At 24.7% G+C, this 23,652-nt stretch overlaps 4 protein-coding genes across 5 annotated transcripts in view; 1 reads left to right on the top strand and 3 right to left on the bottom strand.

Annotated features, from left to right (window-relative positions):
* LOC109605155 (protein spitz) overlaps positions 1-17,300 on the bottom strand; it is a 180,537-nt gene extending 163,237 nt beyond the window's left edge. The window contains exons 1-2 of one of the 2 annotated variants that reach the window (XM_049962748.1): positions 17,077-17,300; positions 8,464-8,508 (exon numbers count right to left, since the gene is read on the bottom strand). The gene's annotated coding sequence lies outside the window, so the exon portion shown is untranslated. The remainder of the gene's footprint in view (positions 1-8,463; positions 8,509-17,076) is intronic. The other variant, XM_049962747.1, reaches the window with a different exon arrangement.
* Positions 17,301-18,115: 815 nt separating this feature from the next.
* Positions 18,116-19,350, bottom strand: LOC109603993 (probable ribosome production factor 1). The gene is made up of 3 exons (XM_020020501.2): positions 19,081-19,350; positions 18,378-19,021; positions 18,116-18,324 (listed from the first exon to the last, which is right to left on the bottom strand). The coding sequence occupies exons 1-3, from the start codon at positions 19,252-19,254 to the stop codon at positions 18,147-18,149; spliced, it is 996 nt and encodes a 331-aa protein (XP_019876060.2). The 5' UTR covers positions 19,255-19,350; the 3' UTR covers positions 18,116-18,146.
* A 356-nt stretch (positions 19,351-19,706) lies between these two features.
* On the top strand, positions 19,707-21,165 carry LOC109603990 (mitochondrial import receptor subunit TOM40 homolog 1). Its single transcript, XM_049962744.1, has 5 exons — positions 19,707-20,046; positions 20,097-20,359; positions 20,418-20,647; positions 20,701-20,888; positions 20,949-21,165. The coding sequence occupies exons 1-5, from the start codon at positions 19,896-19,898 to the stop codon at positions 21,086-21,088; spliced, it is 972 nt and encodes a 323-aa protein (XP_049818701.1). The 5' UTR covers positions 19,707-19,895; the 3' UTR covers positions 21,089-21,165.
* A 308-nt stretch (positions 21,166-21,473) lies between these two features.
* On the bottom strand, positions 21,474-23,591 carry LOC109608249 (retinoblastoma-binding protein 5 homolog). The gene is made up of 9 exons (XM_020024661.2): positions 23,431-23,591; positions 22,951-23,378; positions 22,718-22,899; positions 22,544-22,663; positions 22,297-22,490; positions 22,045-22,220; positions 21,896-21,994; positions 21,707-21,839; positions 21,474-21,656 (listed from the first exon to the last, which is right to left on the bottom strand). The coding sequence occupies exons 1-9, from the start codon at positions 23,447-23,449 to the stop codon at positions 21,574-21,576; spliced, it is 1,434 nt and encodes a 477-aa protein (XP_019880220.1). The 5' UTR covers positions 23,450-23,591; the 3' UTR covers positions 21,474-21,573.
* Positions 23,592-23,652: the final 61 nt, after the last annotated feature.

The following is a 23,652-nucleotide window of genomic DNA, read 5'->3' as shown; positions in this document are numbered from 1 at the left end:
TTAATGTATATAGTTGATAAAATATCAGAATTTCAATAAAAGATTTAAACAGAATTTTCAATAATTTGAATATGGATGTCAATAATTTTAAAGTTTTAAGAAAAATAAGCTACAACCTTTAATAAATCATATTAAAAATTAACTAAAATTTGATAATTATTATTGTCGATTCAATATTTTGAAGAACATTAATTTTTTGGATGTTTAATCTATAAAATACTCTCAAAATTGTATTATTTACAAAATTGTGTAAAAGGTTTTTAATGAACAGTATTTTCAATAATTTGAATATGGATGTTAATAATTTTAAAGTTTCAAGAAGAATAAACCACAACCTTAAATAAATCTTATTAGAAATTAACTAAAATTTGATAATTATTATTGTCTATTCAAGATTTTGAAGAACATTAATTTTTTGGATGTTTAAGCTATAAAATACTCTCAAAATTGTATTATTTACAAAATTGTGTAAAAGGTTTTTAATGAAAAAAATTGAAACCACTTCTAATGAATTAAAATTAATTAATGTATATAGTTGATAAAATATCAGAATTTCAATAAAAGATTTAAACAGAATTTTCAATAATTTGAATATGGATGTCAATAATTTTAAAGTTTTAAGAAAAATAAGCTACAACCTTTAATAAATCATATTAAAAATTAACTAAAATTTGATAATTATTATTGTCGATTCAATATTTTGAAGAACATTAATTTTTTGGATGTTTAATCTATAAAATACTCTCAAAATTGTATTATTTACAAAATTGTGTAAAAGGTTTTTAATGAACAGTATTTTCAATAATTTGAATATGGATGTTAATAATTTTAAAGTTTCAAGAAGAATAAACCACAACCTTAAATAAATCTTATTAGAAATTAACTAAAATTTGATAATTATTATTGTCTATTCAAGATTTTGAAGAACATTAATTTTTTGGATGTTTAAGCTATAAAATACTCTCAAAATTGTATTATTTACAAAATTGTGTAAAAGGTTTTTAATGAAAAAAATTGAAACCACTTCTAATGAATTAAAATTAATTAATGTATATAGTTGATAAAATATCAGAATTTCAATAAAAGATTTAAACAGAATTTTCAATAATTTGAATATGGATGTCAATAATTTTAAAGTTTTAAGAAAAATAAGCTACAACCTTTAATAAATCATATTAAAAATTAACTAAAATTTGATAATTATTATTGTCGATTCAATATTTTGAAGAACATTAATTTTTTGGATGTTTAATCTATAAAATACTCTCAAAATTGTATTATTTACAAAATTGTGTAAAAGGTTTTTAATGAACAGTATTTTCAATAATTTGAATATGGATGTTAATAATTTTAAAGTTTCAAGAAGAATAAACCACAACCTTAAATAAATCTTATTAGAAATTAACTAAAATTTGATAATTATTATTGTCTATTCAAGATTTTGAAGAACATTAATTTTTTGGATGTTTAAGCTATAAAATACTCTCAAAATTGTATTATTTACAAAATTGTGTAAAAGGTTTTTAATGAAAAAAATTGAAACCACTTCTAATGAATTAAAATTAATTAATGTATATAGTTGATAAAATATCAGAATTTCAATAAAAGATTTAAACAGAATTTTCAATAATTTGAATATGGATGTCAATAATTTTAAAGTTTTAAGAAAAATAAGCTACAACCTTTAATAAATCATATTAAAAATTAACTAAAATTTGATAATTATTATTGTCGATTCAATATTTTGAAGAACATTAATTTTTTGGATGTTTAATCTATAAAATACTCTCAAAATTGTATTATTTACAAAATTGTGTAAAAGGTTTTTAATGAACAGTATTTTCAATAATTTGAATATGGATGTTAATAATTTTAAAGTTTCAAGAAGAATAAACCACAACCTTAAATAAATCTTATTAGAAATTAACTAAAATTTGATAATTATTATTGTCTATTCAAGATTTTGAAGAACATTAATTTTTTGGATGTTTAAGCTATAAAATACTCTCAAAATTGTATTATTTACAAAATTGTGTAAAAGGTTTTTAATGAAAAAAATTGAAACCACTTCTAATGAATTAAAATTAATTAATGTATATAGTTGATAAAATATCAGAATTTCAATAAAAGATTTAAACAGAATTTTCAATAATTTGAATATGGATGTCAATAATTTTAAAGTTTTAAGAAAAATAAGCTACAACCTTTAATAAATCATATTAAAAATTAACTAAAATTTGATAATTATTATTGTCGATTCAATATTTTGAAGAACATTAATTTTTTGGATGTTTAAGCTATAAAATACTCTCAAAATTGTATTATTTACAAAATTGTGTAAAAGGTTTTTAATGAACAGAATTTTCAATAATTTGAATATGGATGTTAATAATTTTAAAGTTTCAAGAAGAATAAACCACAACCTTAAATAAATCTTATTAGAAATTAACTAAAATTTGATAATTATTATTGTCTATTCAAGATTTTGAAGAACATTAATTTTTTGGATGTTTAAGCTATAAAATACTCTCAAAATTGTATTATTTACAAAATTGTGTAAAAGGTTTTTAATGAAAAAAATTGAAACCACTTCTAATGAATTAAAATTAATTAATGTATATAGTTGATAAAATATCAGAATTTCAATAAAAGATTTAAACAGAATTTTCAATAATTTGAATATGGATGTCAATAATTTTAAAGTTTTAAGAAAAATAAGCTACAACCTTTAATAAATCATATTAAAAATTAACTAAAATTTGATAATTATTATTGTCGATTCAATATTTTGAAGAACATTAATTTTTTGGATGTTTAATCTATAAAATACTCTCAAAATTGTATTATTTACAAAATTGTGTAAAAGGTTTTTAATGAACAGTATTTTCAATAATTTGAATATGGATGTTAATAATTTTAAAGTTTCAAGAAGAATAAACCACAACCTTAAATAAATCTTATTAGAAATTAACTAAAATTTGATAATTATTATTGTCTATTCAAGATTTTGAAGAACATTAATTTTTTGGATGTTTAAGCTATAAAATACTCTCAAAATTGTATTATTTACAAAATTGTGTAAAAGGTTTTTAATGAAAAAAATTGAAACCACTTCTAATGAATTAAAATTAATTAATGTATATAGTTGATAAAATATCAGAATTTCAATAAAAGATTTAAACAGAATTTTCAATAATTTGAATATGGATGTCAATAATTTTAAAGTTTTAAGAAAAATAAGCTACAACCTTTAATAAATCATATTAAAAATTAACTAAAATTTGATAATTATTATTGTCGATTCAATATTTTGAAGAACATTAATTTTTTGGATGTTTAATCTATAAAATACTCTCAAAATTGTATTATTTACAAAATTGTGTAAAAGGTTTTTAATGAACAGTATTTTCAATAATTTGAATATGGATGTTAATAATTTTAAAGTTTCAAGAAGAATAAACCACAACCTTAAATAAATCTTATTAGAAATTAACTAAAATTTGATAATTATTATTGTCTATTCAAGATTTTGAAGAACATTAATTTTTTGGATGTTTAAGCTATAAAATACTCTCAAAATTGTATTATTTACAAAATTGTGTAAAAGGTTTTTAATGAAAAAAATTGAAACCACTTCTAATGAATTAAAATTAATTAATGTATATAGTTGATAAAATATCAGAATTTCAATAAAAGATTTAAACAGAATTTTCAATAATTTGAATATGGATGTCAATAATTTTAAAGTTTTAAGAAAAATAAGCTACAACCTTTAATAAATCATATTAAAAATTAACTAAAATTTGATAATTATTATTGTCGATTCAATATTTTGAAGAACATTAATTTTTTGGATGTTTAAGCTATAAAATACTCTCAAAATTGTATTATTTACAAAATTGTGTAAAAGGTTTTTAATGAACAGAATTTTCAATAATTTGAATATGGATGTTAATAATTTTAAAGTTTCAAGAAGAATAAACCACAACCTTAAATAAATCTTATTAGAAATTAACTAAAATTTGATAATTATTATTGTCTATTCAAGATTTTGAAGAACATTAATTTTTTTGGATGTTTAAGCTATAAAATACTCTCAAAATTGTATTATTTACAAAATTGTGTAAAAGGTTTTTAATGAAAAAAATTGAAACCACTTCTAATGAATTAAAATTAATTAATGTATATAGTTGATAAAATATCGGAATTTCAATAAAAGATTTAAACAGAATTTTCAATAATTTGAATAGAGATGTTAATAATTTTAAAGTTTTAAGAAGAATGAACTACAACCTTTAATAAATCATATTAAAAATTAACTAAAATTTGATTATTATTATTGTCTATTCAAGATTTTGAAGAATTTTTTAGATGTTTCATTTCTGAAATACATTCAGATTATTTGGATTATTTCCAAATTAATTTAAAAAATTCTTGATTAGAAAATTACCTTATTCTGTATATAAATTTGTTTATTCTGTACATATATCAGAAGTTAAAATAGATGTTGAGCGGTTGTCGAAAAAGATGTGAATGGTATCTCGAGTGGGCGCCGAGATGAGTCAGTTCGGATCGCGTGCGGAGGAGATCGGGCCCCGCGCTCTCATCAGCACTCCCGGGCACGACTCTCCCCGGAGACAGCGAGGATATCCGCCGCCCAGGTCCGCGGACGGTGCCCGTACGGGCCGGCGACACCGCGGCCCGTCCGTCGGCCACATTCACGTGCCAACACCCTGTGCTAAACTAAAAAGAACCTTTTGCACACGTTATACACAATATTGGAAATAATACAAATTTGACGGTATTATTTTATAGATTAAACATCCAAAAAATTAATGTTCTTCAAAATATTGAATCGACAATAATAATTATCAAATTGTAGTTCATTTTTAATATGATTTATTAAAGGTTGTAGCTTATTCTTCTTAAAACTTTAAAATTATTGACATCCATATTCAAATTATTGAAAATTCTGTTTAATCTTTTATTGAAATTCTGATATTTTATCAACTATATACATTAATTAATTTTAATTAATTAGAAGTGGTTTCAATTTTTTTCATTAAGAACCTTTTACACAATTTTGGAAATAATACAATTTTGAGAGTATTTTATAGATTAAACATCCAAAAAATTAAAGTTCTTCAAAATCTTGAATCGACAATAATAATTATCAAATTTTAGTTAATTTTTAATATGATTTATTAACGGTTGTAGCTTATTCTTCTTAAAACTTTAAAATTATTGACATCCATATTCAAATTGTTGAAAATTCTGTTTATATCTTTTATTGAAATTCTGATATTTTATCAACTATATACATTAATTAATTTTAATTAATTAGAAGTGGTTTCAATTTTTTTCATTAAGAACCTTTTACACAATTTTGGAAATAATACAATTTTGAGAGTATTTTATAGATTAAACATCCAAAAAATTAATGTTCTTCAAAATATTGAATCGACAATAATAATTATCAAATTTTAGTTAATTTTTAATATGATTTATTAAAGGTTGTAGCTTATTCTTCTTAAAACTTTAAAATTATTAACATCTCTATTCAAATTATTGAAAATTCTGTTTAAATCTTTTATTGAAATTCCGATATTTTATCAACTATATACATTAATTAATTTTAATTAATTAGAAGTGGTTTCAATTTTTTTCATTAAGAACCTTTTACACAATTTTGGAAATAATACAATTTTGAGAGTATTATATAAATTAAACATCCAAAAAATTAATGTTCTTCAAAATCTTGAATAGACAATAATAATTATCAAATTTTAGTTAATTTTTAATATGATTTATTGAAGGTTGTAGTTCATTCTTCTTAAAACTTTAAAATTATTTACATCCATATTCAAATTATTGAAAATTCTGATTAAATCTTTCACTGAACTATATAAAAAGTATAAATTAGTAATATTTAATTAATAAAAATACATATTTTTTAAACTAATTATTGTTTTTTTGGGATAATTTAATGATAAAATTATGGTCTGATTTTTAAAAGATGATATTCGAACAAAATTTAAGTACGACGAGTACACCCTCATAATAAAAAGGGCACCTGATTTGAAGGCAAACAAACCGACAAGAAGCGGCTTCTTTGCCGCCAGGTTTATTTGCTTGGATAAAAGCCCCATTCGAACACGACAATCATCAATTCCCGAAACGACGAATAAAAAGCGGCCTTTTTACGGGGCGCTTCCGTCCACACAGGTCCATAGGTAAATAAGTGCGTTTCGAAAATAGATCGGTGTACCCCGGTTGTTGCACTGTGTCGTTATCATTTCCGTCGCCGCGTCCACATTTACGTCAGGTGACGATGCGGGGGTGTAAAGATGTTTGTGCAATAAAAATGCGCCGTTCGTTAATTGAAACCCACTTATTTTGTTAATTTATTGCATCGTGCGAAGGAGGTTTTTATGATTGATGCTATGGTTATTAACTTACTGAGTTTACAGTACAGGATGTCCCAAATTGTGTCTTTCCCTGTTGCGAAGCACTTCCAGACCAGATAGGGCAAAACTAACTGTTTTATTCCTTTTTAAATAATCCTTAAATTATGGATTAAAAAGATTTGAAGACTAGATTCAACTAAGCAAAACATAAAATTCCTTAAAATTTTATATTAAAAAAAAATCTAAATTTCAAAACATTAAGTAAATTTTAAGAGTAAACTTTTGTTTAAATTTATTTCAATTTTGTAATTTTTTAATATTTAAAGAATTATATTAATAATTAATAATACTACTAAAGAAATAATAAAAATTGTTTTATTAGAAAATTATTGTTAAGAAAATTATTTATTTTTAATAAATAATAAAAATAATTTATTTTAAATTAATTAATTTTCATAATTTTTATAAAAATTAATATATAAATTCTTTTAAATTAAAAAATTTCAGTTGAATTTTCTAAATATTTTTTTTATTTTTAACAATTAATAAAAATTATTTTATTATTATATTGTCATTAAGAAAATTATTTATTTTTTATTTAATTTTTAATAATTCTGTTAAAAAAATTTAAAATTATTAAAATAATCTCTTTTTTATAAAATTTAAAATTTTCTAAAATTGACAATTCTAATTTTTATTTAATTATTTATTTATTAATATATAACAATAATTTCAATTTTTTAATAAAAATATTAGCTAAGATTATTGTTTTTATTAAATAATTGTAATTAAATATTCGAATATCAATAAAAGAATTAATTAATTTTAAAATAAATAATTTACTTAATTTTTGTAAAAATAATTATATAAATTCATTTAAATTAAATATTTTAATTTAACTTTCTAAATATGTCAATAAAATTTTCTGTGTTTTATTAAAATTTTTAATAAATAATAAAAATTATTGTCTTATTATAAAATTATAGTTGAGAAAATTATTTATTTTTATTTAATTTTTAATAATTCTGTTAAGTGGATTTGACAACACAATATTATAATAATTTTCTTATTAATAAATATTAAAAATAATCGATTTTGTAATAAAAATATTTAAGATATTTTTGTTAATAAATAATTATAATTAAAAATTCGAATTTCAAAAAAAAAAAAATATATATATAAAATATTTCAATAAAATTTTCTATTTTTTATTAATATTTTTAATAAATAATAAAAAATATTGTTCAGAAATATATTTTTTATTTAATTTTTAATAATTCTTTTAAGTATTTAAATTTTTGTAGATTTGACAAAATAATATTATTTAATATTATTAATTTTTAATTATTTTTTATTAAATAATAATAATAATTATAATTATATAATTTGAATGTTTTTTTAATTTAATTTAAAATAAATAAATTTCTTAGTTTTATAAAAATTTTAAATTTTAATTTGAGAACTCCAATTAAATTAAAATTATATATTAAAAAACGACATTAATTTTATTTAATCTTACAAAATGAATTTAATTTTTAAAAATTACAAAAATTTTTTTTTTATTTTTTAATAATTTTTAAAATAAATAATTTGTTTTTTTTTTTAATTTTTTATAAATTAAAAACTAAATTAATTTCTAAAAATATTATTTAAGAACATATTTTTTAAATATTTTTTATTAATAATACAAAATTGTCAAATAATAACTAATTATAACTTTTAACTTTAAAATACACTTTTTTATAAAACAATTTTTAAGATTTGATTATAAAAATAATTTCTCTCTGATTTCTCCACTGTATGTTAGTGTTAAATGTGGGAATAATAATCTCAATAATTAATAAAATAAACATAATATTTAAAAAATTCCAATAATAGAAACTACACCATATTTTTTAATTAATTTCTTAAATTTTTGCATTTTAAACAACGTATTTTAACATTAAACATGCATTAAACATATTTTCAAATAGTAATAACATTAAATAATTAAAATTTTAGCTAATTAAAGCCGAAAATCAGTTAAAAAAAAGAAACATTTCTGATGTGCACTCACCTCGTGACAGTTTCGAATTGTACCAGACATAGTCGTGTCGATTCCCTGAAAATATAATGAAATTACTAATTAGTATACGTAATAATAATAATTAAGGCGGTTAGATGTGGCGTGCGATAATCGCGGACTTCGTTACCGCTCGTTGCGAACTGAGCAAAAACGCAAAGACTTATTTATTATAATTAGGTAACGACCTCGCCATTATTATTTTCTAATGGGAATGGACAAACATCACCTGCCTGATTTATTTATTTAAAAAAGAAACTAAGAAAAGGAAATTTACTTGTTGTCTCGTGCTTCGGAAGCTTAGTCACGGCACACGGGGGACTAATAAAAATCATCCCCCACGTTCCGCACCCCAGAGATCACTTGGTCGCAGTCATTTTTCAAGTGGCCCCCCCGATCGGCGGACGTGCGAATAAATTATTAAGTTTCGGCATGAACATTCTTTCGCTGACTGGTGAATGGTGAATGGTGAGGGAATTTAATGGACGGTCCGTTGCTTAATCCTGTTATTATCTTATTAGGCTGTTCTTACGTGGGGGTGGCTGAACGTGGCCGGGGGAGAACGGTGAATAGTTCCAAAATCAATTTTCTGTTCACATTAAACAACAGAAATTGCAAAATTGACAACAATTACAATTAAATTAGACTAAAAATTTTAACATTTTGTAGAAAAAATGTTAATATTTTATAAAAAATAGCAATTTTATTTAATTTTTTATAATTGAATTAACAAAAACTGTAGTTTATAACATAATTTGTAAAAATTTATAAATATTTCTTGTGAATTAATTTGCTAAATCAATAAATAAATATATAAAAATGTCCTAGAAATAAATAAAAGTTCTTAGTAATATTCGAAATATTTTAAAAAATATTAAAATTAACTAATAAATTAATAATTAATTATTTTTAAAAAATTAAAATATTTAATTTTTACTTATAATATTTGAAATCAAAAGTTAATTAATTTAAATTAAAAAATAAATAAAATATTAAATATAAATTTATAAAATTTTATTAATTATTAGGCTTAAAAAATTAAAATTAAGCAATAATTTAAACTTTAAAAGATAAAATATTTAATTTATATTTATAATACTAAATAAAAATAAGATTTTAAATTTTTAAAAAACAGTATTTTTTCTAATTTAAATTTATAATTTTTAACATATTAGGCTTAAAAATAACCACTTAAATTTAAATATTAGGCAATTTTATTTAAATAACAATAATAATAATAAAAATAACAATAAAATATTTAATTTAAATTTAAAATCAATTAAAATATTTAATTTAAACTTACAATATTTGATATGAAAAATTAAAATAAAAAATTAAAAATAGGTAATTTTATTAAGAAAAAATAATAAAATATTTATTTTAAGTTTATAATATTTGAAAAATTAACCTCAAAAAATCAAATTCATAATTTAAATTAAAAAAAAAATTAAAATACTTAATTTAAATTTATAAAATTTAAAATATTAAACTTAAAAATTAAAACTAAGTAATTTAAACGTAAAAAAATAAAATATTTAATTTATATTTACAATATTTGAAATCTTAAAAAATAAAAATTTTAAAACATTTTAAAAATAACAAAAATAATGAATAATTTAAATTTATAATTTTTAAAATATTAAGTTTAAAAAATTAAAAATGAACATTTAAATTTTAGACAATTTTATTTAAATAATAAATAAATATTTAATTTAACGTTACAATATTTGCCACATTAAGTAAAAAATTAAAAATAACAATTGAAGTTAAAAAATATATATAATTTGAATTAAAAATATATATATTGAATTTAAATATATATTATATTAATTATTAGGCCTAAAAAATTAAAAATAAGTAAAATTTAAAAAAAAAATAAAATATATAATTTAATTTAAGTTCAGTTTAAAATAATGAACATTAAAAAATAAATATAATAATTTAACTATTTAAATATATATTTAACTTAAATTTATAAAATTTAAAATATTTTGTTAAAAAAATAAAACAAAGTAATTTAAATTTAAAAAAATATATTTAATTTATATTGATAATATTTGATATTTTAACTTTAAAAAATAAAGAAATACAGTTTAAATTTAAAAAAAATAATAATAATTTTTTAATTTAAATTTAAAAATAATTAAAATATTTTATTTAAATTTACAATATTTGGCATATTCAGTTCTAAAATAGAAAAAGACAATTTTCTTAATAAAAATAATTTAAATTTATAATATTTGGAATATTAAGCTTAAAAAATTGAACAACAATTGAAATTAAAAAAATAAATAAAATATAAAATTTTGAAATATTAAAAATAAACATTTAAATTTTAGTCAATTTTATTTAAACAATAAATAAATATTTAATTTAACGTTACAATATTTGCCACATTAAGTAAAAAATTAAAAATAACAATTGAAGTTAAAAAATATATATAATTTGGATTAAAATATATATATTGAATTTAAATTTATAATATATTAATTATTAGGCTTAAAAAATTAAAAATAACTAAAATTTAAAAAAAAAAAAATAACTAAAATACGTAATTTAAATAAAAAAATATATATATTTAATTTAAATTCAGCTTAAAATAATGAATATTAAAAAATAAATATAATAATTTAACTATTTAAATATATATTTAACTTAAATTTATAAAATTTAAAATATTATGTTAAAAAATAAAACAAAGCAATTTAAATTTTAAAAAAAATATATTTAATTTATATTTATAATATTTGATATTTTAGCTTTAAAAAATAAAGAAACACAGTTTAAATTTAAAAATAATAATAATTTTAAAAATAATTAACGTATTTTATTTAAATTTACAATATTTGGCATATTAAGTTCTAAAATAAAAAAAAAAACAATTTTATTAATAAAAAATAATTTAAATTTATATTATTTGGAATATTTTTTTAAAAATTATAAACAACAATTGAAATTAAAAAAATAAATAAAATATAAAATTTGAATCAAAAAATATATATTTAATTTAAATTTATAATATTTTACAAATATAAATATAATAATAAATGATAAAATAAAAATAACAATTGAAAATTGTTATATATATATATATATATATATATATATATATATATATATATATTATTTATATATATATATATATATATATATATATATATAAAAATAAAATATTTAATTTAAATTTATAATATTTGGAATATTAAGCTTAAAAAATTAAAAATAACAACTGAAATTAAAAAAAAAATAAAATATGAAATATCCAAAATTTTATACAGGGTGTTTATTATTATAGGTTTAATTTTGTGCATCTTAAAGTATCAATAAAATTGTTATTTTCAGTAGAACACAGTTTTTGAGTTATTAATTTTTTCCAAAAGAGCTACAACGGCACCAATTTAGAAGTTGAGAAGTTCATTTTTGGCACACACGTTAACCAAAAACCATTCTGTAAGGTGTGAATATAAGTACTGTCAAATGTTATACAGGGTGTTATTTATGTCTAATTTTGTACATCTAAAAACAACAATAACTTTCTTATTTTTAATGAATCACCATGTATATTTTGGTTTAAGTACATTGAATATTAAAAAACCTTTCGATATAAGTATAATTATATTATTTTAATTAAGGATTTCACCCTAATAATGCCTTTTTATTTAAAAATTTGATGAAAACTTTTAATAAAATACAAGTTGGTAGTAATTAACAGGAGAATTTTTGAAATTTTCTTAGAAATATTTTAAATAATTTGGGAAAATCCTAATTTATGGTAAATAACAAACAGTGTATGATGTCCCCCACTTGCACCAGCACCTCCACCGACCCAGGCGGGGTTAAATCGAAGGTTGATCCGAAATAAAACTTGCATGTCGACGGCCAATACCCGTTTTTTCGTCATTCCGGCCCAGTACCATTAAAATTTTCCGATATGTCCGCCATTAAATTTGCATGAGGCCCTGCCCCGGTGCCGTAATTGCACGCCGCATCACAGCAATTGATCCGGGCACGTGAAAAAACGAATCGAACACCCTTGACACGTCCGTCGAAATTTAAGCGGCGTAAAAACGGTTTGGCGGCCTAAACGAATTTCGTGTGCGATTCGAGATAGTTTTGGTACGGTTAATTTTGCGGCCGAATTAAAACAGGTGCACCGTTTTTATCTGATAAATGAATTAAATTACTTAATTTGCGGATTATTATGGTTAATTACATTTTTGTTGTGATATCTTGTAATTACAAGTTGCTGTAATTAATGGGATAAGTGCGATGTAAGGGCGCATGAAATTAACAAGTTCTAGATTGTCACGTCAAGAATATGATTTATACTTTTGATAATTTGAAATCCGGTGGGTCAGAACCAACAAAATTAATGTTGAAATCAATTTACTTCTTCAGATTTCAAAGAAATTCTAAATCCATTCCATAATTCCATCAATTCTGTTAATATTCATTTTATGTATAGGGAATGCTTATACTAATCGAAAGGTTAGTTAATGCACAATTTAATTATGCCAAAATATACAGGGTGTTCCATTGATATTACCAAAATTATTGGTATTTTAAGATGCACAAAATTAAACCCAAATAACAAACACCCTGTATAAAATTTGGGAGTACTAATAATGGTTCCTTATATGATGGTCCTTAATTAATGTGTGAACCAAAAATAATCTTCCCACCATCAAAATTGGTGTCTTTTCAGACACTTTACTTAAACCATGAGTCAAAATTTTTGTAAAAAATTAATAAATCAAAAAGTATTGAGTTTAGGTATAGGACATGGTATAGCCACTTTATTTGCAATTACATATATAACCAAAAAATCCAAAAATATACAGGGTATTCCATTGATAATACCAAAATTATTGGTATTTTAAGATGCACAAAATTAAACCTAAATAACAAACACCCTGTATAATATTTGGGAGTACTAATAATGGCTCCTTATATGATGGTCCTTCATTAATGTGTGAGCCAAAAATAATCTTCCCACCATCAAAATTGGCGTCTTTTCAGACACTTTACTTAGACCATGAGTCAAAATTTTTGTAAAAAATTAATAAATCAAAAAGTATTGAGTTTAGGTATAGGACATGGTATAGCCATTTTATTTGCAATTACATATATAACCAAAAAATCCAAAAATATATAGGGTGTTCCATTGAAAACAACAAAGTTGACGTCAACTTTTGTTAATTAATCCCTTAAATTTTAATTTAATTTCGAGTCAAATCCTCAATTAATGTAAATAAAATAATTTTAATTGAGTTAATTCATCAATCTGGCAAAAGAAAAAAGGAATTCGGGTAAAAAAAAAAAAAAAAAAACGTAATTTTTTTTCATGGGAAGATGGACGGGCACAATTCGTTAATTTTTCAATGTGACGTTAACGACGTGCAACTCGAGCGGTAATCGACGACTAATTGCGTCGCCGGGGTGGGCAGGGACCTTCCGCCCGGTAACGAGATCGAGTTGCGGACCTATTTTGAATGTGCACCCCGAATGTTTTTTTTTTCTTTTCTCTTCGTTTTTTTCTTTTTTGTTTGGTGCCGTTTCCATCGCGAATTGTTAGAGCAGAACGAATGGTTTGAATTGTCGGGGGAAAAATTATTTTTTTAAAAAGATTTCATATAAAATTAAAAATAAAATATATGTTATGTTATTATATAATTAATAAAATAAAAAATTTTTCTTAATTAATTAACATTTTATGTAACAAATAAATTAAAATGAACATTTATTTAAAACGTTATAAAAACAATACATTTTTTCTTATGTAAAATAATATTAAATATTAATTATTAATTATCTAAAAACAATTTTTTACCAAGTTAAAGGTTAATTTGAAAATTTTATTACTAAATAAAAAAAACACTGAAATTAAATATTTGATTGTTTATAATAAAAATTGATTTTAAAAAACACATTTTATAAAATTAAATTGTTAATTACAGAAAAACACAAATAATTCAAACACAAAAATACTTCTCTAATAAAATTACTGATATTAATTTGTATTCAAAAATAAATAAATAAAAAATAAAATTTATGTTAAAAGATAATAATAAAAAATTGCATTTAAATAAAAAAATTGATTTAATTTAAATAAAAAAAAATATATAAAATAATCAATTTTATATTTAAAATAATACAAAATATTTAATTAAAATTAAAAAATATATAAAATTATATTATTATTATTATTATTATTATTATTATTATTATTATATAAAATTTATATCAAAAAACTAATAAAAAATTTAATACAAATAAAATATTGAAATATTTAATTTAAATTTATATTTAAAAAACATAAGTAAAAATAAAATTTATATTAAAAAAAAATAAGAAAAAATGCATTTAAATAAAAAAATTGAAATATTTAATTTAAATTAAAAAATATATATATAAAATAATCAATTTTATATTTAAAAAAAAGTTAAAACATCTAATTTAATTTTAAAAAAGTATAAAATATTTAATTACTTAATCAAAATTAATGAAATATAAAATTTATATTAAAAAACTAATAAAAAATTAATTCAAATAAAATATTGAAATATTATATTTAAATTTATATTTAAAAAAAATAAGAAAAAATATATTAAAAATGATAAAATACTTAATTTAAATTAAAACAAAATAAAATATTTGATTATTTATAAAAAAGTAAAAAATATAATTTATTTAAAAAAAAAATAATACCACAGAATTTAAATTAAATCAAAAAGTATACCATAATACAAAATTTAAGTTAAAAAATTAAAATACTTAATTTAAATTAAAAAAAAATAATGTATTTAATTTAATAAAGACAAAATATTTTGTTTAAATTAAAAAAAAGTTGAAATATTTAATTTAAAATAAAAAAAATTAATAAATTAACAAAAAATAATATAATATATATTTAATAATATAATAATAATTTAATAAAAAATAAAAATAAATATTAAATTTAAATTAAATTAATTATTTTTTATAATTTTAAATAATATTTTATTTTTTTAATAAAAAAATAAAAACTTGATTATTTTATTATTTAATTTTAAAGTAAATATTTTATAATTTTTTTTTAAATTTAGTATATTTTTTTATTTATTTTTTTTATTTAAATTAAACATTTAATTTTTTTAATAAAATATTTTATTATTAAATTATTGTTACATATTTCTGGTTAATTTTTATAATAAATAAAAAAGTTAATATTAAAGTACTTTGTTTCATTAAAATTTTATACACTCATGACTAAAGGATATTAAAATACATAAAAGTTAAATAAAAAATATTTATTTAATAAAATGAACATTAATTGTTGAAAATAGTTACAGAGAATTGTTCTCAATCAATCTCAATAATTGGTGAACATTAATTGTAAAAATTGAGTCTTCTAACTTAGAGGAACTCAAGATATTATCTTATTTTTACTTACAAACTATTAAATAAGATAAAGTGATTATTAAGGAAACTTATTTTATATTTATAATTGAAAAGAGGGCTAAAAACAATATATTAAACTTTAACAATTAATTTTAAAATAACTTATTAAATCTACTTAGTCATTGAAAATTGACATAAAACAATATTTCCTGTTTACTAATTTTTATAAAATATATTGTTAATTTATATACCTTTAAATTAACTATCACATTTTTAGAAAAAAATAAACTTAAACATTACATTTAATAAAATTATTTTTTGCTGTCCCCATCGTTGGAAAAGGACGAAGGGAATTATATTATTCAGCAATTTCAAAGGTGTTAGCACTTGATCTGGCAACGCGGTGCCGGATTTAAATAGCCATTCCTGCAATACGCCAAGTTGCGGTCAGCTCTAGCATGTCCTGGCTCAAGGATTTATGCAAAACATGCAAATATCCTTTTCGGCGTGGTGCGAACGCGAAACTAAACCAAAAAAAAAAATAGGTGTGAACCAATTTCCCTAATTGAATTCCACAAAAAAGAAAAGAACTGAGTAATTAATAAACAGCTTTTGTCCCAGCAGCGGAAATTGGAAGTTGCGGTTTCAGGACCACGCTTCGATTCGCTTCCCTTGCCTGCGGAGCATCTGCCCCGACTGTCGGGGCGTCCGATTCGATTACGGGCAAGCTGTTCTGCGGTTTCGAACGGCGTTAAGGTGTTTCAAATCTTGGAAGTTTTTGGGCCACAATTTTTCACTTTAAACTTTAAATAACTGAAGGCGGAATTTGTGCGGTGCGGCTGCCAAATAGCCCAGGAATTAACGCGACCAACGGCTAGAACTGCACCGAGCAGGTGTACTCCAATGGTTGTTTTATTACGGTAAATCTAATGGGCATTTTAAAAATCGTCCATCGGACCTGTACAGTCGTGGACCTGGTGCGGGCGTCCGGGCACCTGTTGGATCCGTTGGACGACTGGTGCGGAGGTTATGTCATTAGAGAAAATGTGCATTGTGTCGCATTTACTTTGTGGCTTGTGTTTGGCAGGAAAACGCTCCGACATTTCGGCACTGACATTAAATTGTTTATGCAAATTGCGGGTTCACCCCCACGTCCGTTGCCCCCTGATGTTGCCAATGTACTTCCTGAATTTACAATCAACTTTTTTTTCAATAATTGTTACTTACCGGTTGTTTACTGTTAATTTTTTTCAAATAAATCCGGAAACAAATTGAACAATTCAGTATTAAATAATACGTGTCACACTTTGTAACAGTCCTGTGGCACTACATAACACTGTTTTTATAAAGTTGGTCGCGAAACTGTAATTTCGTTAAAACTTGTTTAATTTATTATTATTAAAAACTTCACAAAATGACAGAAAATACACATTTAACATCGCCATTTTTCATTTCAAATTGTGCACGGTGGCGACATCTAACGACAGTCATCGGAACTACAGCTAAATATTTACAGGACTATTTTTGTTTTTGAAAGTTTGGCACTTTTTAAAATATTTAAATAAATACAAAAATAATCGATTAATTTTATTCTTTAAACAAAACATTAAGGTTAGCTTTTAGTTTTTTATAAAATTTTTTAAATTATGAATGAAGCTAGGAAAATAAAATTATTAATAATTTTCAGTTAATTTTACAAATATATACAAAAAAATTAATATATATTTTTTATATACAGTAGTTATCATTATTATAGCAACTTTCTAAAATGTTTTCAAATTTGTGTAATTAACTAATTATTATTAGTATTTTTAAATTAATATCTACACTACATTCACATAAGGTACTAAGTGAAATAAACTATAGTCTATTCACATGTGGTTGGTCTAATTTTTTAATTTTCATTAAAAATATATTTCTGTTATTTTAGTATTAATCAGAAAATAATTATATATATAATTAATAATGAATGATGAAGCACATTTGTTCTGAGCATCATTTCTTCAATACATGTAAAAAATTGTTATTTAATATATCTCTGTGCATCTCCAATAGCATAATTGAATCTCCTCCATGTTTTCGTCATATAACACACCTTTTTTTAGTTTTGTCCCTCTAGAATATTTAACATAAGCAGAAATTAATATTTTTAATCTATTTTAAAAGTTTTTTATAATTATGGACACTATGTACTATTTATTTTTAGTGTGAATTACTATTTTTAATTGAAATTTAGTGGGTATTATTTATTTCAGGAATAAAACAATTTAATACTTATAATAAAATATTTATTAACATTACAAAAAGAATTTCCTCCTGCTTGTCTCCATTTTATGCCTTCTTCCTTCAATAATCCATTCATATTGTCCATATTTACTGTCAAATGTGCCCTTCTGCAACGACCTCAATTTTAAGGTAAACCTTGGCCCCAACTCTTTTAATCTTGCTCTCTTACCCTCACTGTCAAATGTGTACCTAAAAAATTACCAATTAATTTCTCCACAATTAATAGTTAAAGTAAAATTTACCTATAATGCCTGAAAAATATAAAATCTCTCTGGTTGTGAAACGTTACAGCTCTCTGTCCCACAAACTCAGGATCATAATGGAAAATAGCACCCAGCATCCTACCAACAGTTAACCCCAACCTGGTGGTAAAATTATTCAAAACCACCTCCGGCCTGTGCGCAGTTATGTGCCTGTAGTTCTTCCTCAGTTCTGTCGTAATTCTGGGATTGCTTATTTTAAAATGTGCAGTTGGCCCATTGGGTAAATGAATGAGCAACAAACCGTCTGGTTGTTTTTTGTTTTCATTAATTACCAAGATGTCCGTGAAGTCCCTTTTCGTCGCACTTTTCACTATGGACTTAATGGAGGCGTTGTTACGATACAGCGACACCGAATTGGGAATAATCCTGCGCAGCTCCCTGCCAAATATTCTGGTTTTCTTCAGAGGCTCCTCCGTGTAAGTTATAAGGACTTTAGGTTCGTACGCGTGCTTATAATATTGACTAAATTCGTCGTGTTCTATGTCTTCCTTGACCAACTCATTGCCTTCTTCTTCTATGTCAACTACTGTTGTTTCATCTTTTTCCCTCAGACTTTCAATTGTATGCGGCTGCTTTTTGGGGGCGCCTTCCCGTTCGCGCTTCTTCTTCGCCTCCTTTTTCGCCTGTAAACCACACCAACGACTTTAAAAGGTGCGACAAGATAAATACGAGGTGTACTAACCTTTTTTAGTTCACGTTGTGTTTTTTGAAATTGTTGAGTGCGCACTTGTTTGTTTTTAATGTGGGCGAATTTGGTTTCGTTCGGGAACAGAACTTCGCCGGATTTTGACGGTTTGATGTCCTCATCGTCTTCTATTTTAATTTCTTTAATATCCATGTGCTCATCATCGGACATTTTTGGAGGTTATGTTTATGGTCAAATGCGCCTTCAACTGTCAACCGGTGAATAATAAAAAGCAGTGGCGGCTGTGAGGGTATTGAAAATATAACTTTCTAACTAAATCCATCAAAAACGCACACGATTAAGTAACTAAACAATTGTCAACGTTACATTCTTTTTTAAAGGATAAAAACGTAAAAAATGTATTTTATAATATTAACGTTATGTCAATAAAATCAGGAGAGTAGCCGCCACTGTATTTATTAATAAACATTTTGGAATCAAAACTAACAATAAACACACAGTAAACTTTAGAACAATAGAGTTAATAAAATACAACACGATTTACGATAATAATTTAAATAACGTTGATTTCGTTATCAACATAAAAAATCGAAGCGTCTTTCCCGCCTATATTCAAATTTCCTATGCACATGGCCGTGGTCGATAAAATTAACGTCTGCATTATCTGTCACATTTGTCAATCTTTTCGGGATAATTTTATCAAAAATGTGTAATACTCTATTGTGTTATCGCTTTTGATGTAAAATATCTCGCTTCAGTTATTCGAAGAGCACATGTGCAGGGCACAATAGAATTCGAAAGCACTTATTACATAAACAGTCCCCGAACCTCGTATAAACTTTTAAGTCAAAATGGGTAACGTACACGCTTATTCAGCTCCGGCACCGCCGCCGCCGCCGCCTTGCCCCAAGCCGGACGTAACCAAGAAAACGGCACCGGCCAGCTGCAGAGAGAAGCTCGAGAATCCGGGTCCCTTAGAGGATATCCACACAAAATGCAAAAGTAAGTTGCAGTGACATAACCTCAACAAATTTAAACACCCAATTGTCCAGGCGTCTTCCCAACATGCTTCGAGGGCGCAAGGATTATGCTCACGCGCGGCCTGAGCAACCACTTCCAGATATCGCACACCATCAATATGAGCTCGGTGACTCCCAGTGGCTATAGGTTTGGTGCCACTTATGTGGGGACGAAACAGTTGTCCCCCAGCGAGGCCTATCCGATTTTGCTCGGCGACATCGATCCATCGGGCAATCTTAACGCCACTATCATTCACCAGTTGCAGAGCAGGCTCCAAGCCAAATTTGGGGCCCAGGTACTAATTTAAATCTTGTTGGATGATGTTTCAGTGTAAACACTTTTGTTTTTTATAGGTCCAAGGATCTCAGTTTACAGTAGGACAACTAACAATGAATTACAAGGGAGATGATTTCACTGCCAGTTGTACAGTAGCTAATCCAGACATTATTAATGGGTCTGGTGTGGTTGTGTTACATTACTTACAGTCGGTGACTTCTAAATTAGCTTTGGGTTCCGAATTAGCGTATCAGAAGGGTACAGGAATACCAGGAGGAGAAATTGCTCTTTTGAGTATTGCATCCAAGTAAGTTTTCTCAATTTATTGCCCCTATTAGTTCTGATTATTGTTTTATTTAGGTATACCACAGAAAATGTTCAGTTGTCTGGAACGTTGGGAGTTTCCGGAGTGCATTTGTGCTATTATCAGAAAGCTAGTAAACAATTGCAAATTGGTGTGGAACTGGAGGCAAATCACAGAATGCAGGAATGTGTTGCTTCAATTGGTTATCAAGTTGATTTACCTAAAAGCGAAGTGGTATTCAAAGGTAATTACTTTTATCTCTTTTTTTAGCTTGCAATAGGTTCCTTGTTTTTTTTGTTTTTAGGACACATCGACTCAAACTGGTCAGTGGGTGCAGTGTTAGAAAAGAAATTGAGCCCCTTGCCTTTCACCTTAGCATTTAGTGGACTTATGAACCATAGTAAAAACCAGTTTAGACTGGGTGTTGGTATACTTATTGGTTAAAGGCATTTAAAGAGAGCATTTTCGACAACTGAATGGAAAATTCATTGTTGAACTAGATATTAAAAGTTTCTACTTCATTCACATTTTTATTTAGTCATTATTTAATTTTGTGCTGTTGATTACGCCCCAGTAACATATTTTTTTCTGTATATAACTGTTTTTATTGTTTGCAAATTGCAATTTGCATACAAACCGTTCTATTATTTTAGACTGTACTTGGTATTATTACATGTCTTTTTTATGATAATAGATCCCTCAACACGGCACTAGTTTATAATGTCAGAGTGCAATTTTTCAAAGATTTCGTAATTTTTGAATTGTGTTGTTACATCAACCATAATGAAAAGTTTTGTTACTTTTTTTACACTGTAAATTAAAACCAATGTAAAATAGTAGGACAAATATATTGTTGACAAAACAATGTTATTCATTTCTGTACCTAAACTGGTGTAAAAAGCAATTTATAACAGTACAAGTATAATTTTTTACTTTCGTGGCCGTCCCGCACTTTTCTTTCCTCCACCCACCTGTTTATCCTTTGTCTTGTTACTCAAAAGGGGATGGATTTCTGAAAACAAAAATTAATCTTATGCAATTACGTAATTTAATTAAACATACCTCCATCACACGTATTTTCCAGAGCTATGTCGTAAGACTTGTACTTCTTTTTCTTTGGTGGTGGTGGCCCATTTCCTTGGTTTGTAGGGGGAATGTTGTCAGAGGCTGTCCAATTATCTTCAGGGTCTTCAATCTGGATGTAAATTAAATAGTTAAAATTATTAATGTAAAATAAATGTAATTTATTACCTCTGGGGCTATGGGGAGGAATTGTAGACAGTCAGTATTTTCATTTTCCTCGTCTGAGCTACAAAAAGCAGCAACTGGTTCTACAGCACAAACGTCGACCTAAAATTCCAACTTGTTGTGAACGTATCAAGTAAATTAAATATAATTACCTCTAAATCCGTGTCTTCTTTGTCGTCACCACCACTTGCAATTGATTTATCCTCATCAGTTAGGTCAAATTCGCTTTCTCGCTCTTCATACTCAACGTTTTCGTCCAGTTCTTTGAAGTCGGGGGCGAAAGCAGACCAATTTTCTACCTGGTTTTGGGCCCATATACTCACAACACCTTCAATCATATGCACACTATAAATATTTTATTGTTTTGATTATTTATTTGTATTTTACAATTGTTCCCTTTATACCTGATGAAATACTAGCAATTATAGGTCTAACTGGATGCCAGGCGACGTCCAAAAGCAATTCTCCCTTTGTACCATGCAGAATTTTCACCAGGTTACCCACAGACCTTTCCCAAATGTACAGTGCATGTTGTCGGGCTGAGCCAGCACAAATATATTCGCCATCGCCTGAGAAGCAACACTTTTTCCACATTGTCCTACAATACACAATGTTAATGGGTTTAATTTTGTTGTTTAAATTGGTAAATACCTGTTGACCAAGTCTTGTAATTTTTGTAGGGGTTCTGGCTCACAATCTTTCCCAAAGGCTAAGATTTCCTTACTATTGTACACCCTTATGACTCTGTCTGCAGTGTTAATAAGAAAGCAACTGAAAATGTTGTTAAAGTTAAAATACTGGAGTTATTTTAAATGAACTACTTACTCTCCTCTTCGAGCAAACTCTATACTTCTTACAGCAGCTGCACTTGATGATCCCAGAACAATTCTGAAACTGGCTTTGACTTCCAATGTTCTAGAATCCAGGACTAGCACTTTACCTCTTGCGTTCCCTGTATATACATAATCCCCCCTTCTATCAAAAGAGGCAGCTATATTCAAGTCACCCTAAAAACAGAAAGTTTCAACTTTGAAACAACTCCTAATACAATTAATTACATCCTCATCCACTGGTAAAACCTGATGCTTGCCATTTACGTCAACCAGAACAGCCGCATGCTTCAAGGGACACACCAACAACCTTTCCATGTTCCGAGGCTCGAACTGCACCTTAATAACAGGACAGGGGAACCTGTACTTCTGTTCACACTCCCCAGACAACACATCCCATATACAAACAGTGTTGTCAGTGGAGGCTGAGGCCAACTTGTGCCCATTCCTGGACCAGCTAATGCTGCAAACCGGATGCACGTGCGCCGATATTATTTTGGCTATGCCCCTCGTTAGGAAATCCCATATTACAATCCTGCCGTCGTTGCACCCTACCGCCAACAAAGTGCCACGCTTGTTGTACGCACATGTAACCGCTATCGAGAGTGAATCTAGAATGCCGTCGAATTCCTCCGGGTAATTCTGTCCGAACGATTCTGTAACAGAGTTTGGTTAAGTGGGCATTAGGGAAATAACCGGGAAACTCACCTAATAGTTCCAAATTCATTGTTACCGCGCTTCACCTTCGGGATATCTCAAACTAAACAATAAATCGCGTAAAAATTCATCTGTTTTCCTTATTATCACTGTAATTTAGTTGTTTAAATCATTTATTATTGGGTTGATTAATAAACAAATCGTCTGTCAAAATTGTCAAAATCGTGTTTGTAAAACAAGCGTTCTTGCGACCATGCAACCAACATTACATCA

Source organism: Aethina tumida, chromosome 2 (assembly GCF_024364675.1).
Source record: "Aethina tumida isolate Nest 87 chromosome 2, icAetTumi1.1, whole genome shotgun sequence".
Lineage (NCBI taxonomy): Eukaryota > Metazoa > Arthropoda > Insecta > Coleoptera > Nitidulidae > Aethina > Aethina tumida.
This window is presented reverse-complemented; position numbering and strand designations above follow the sequence as displayed.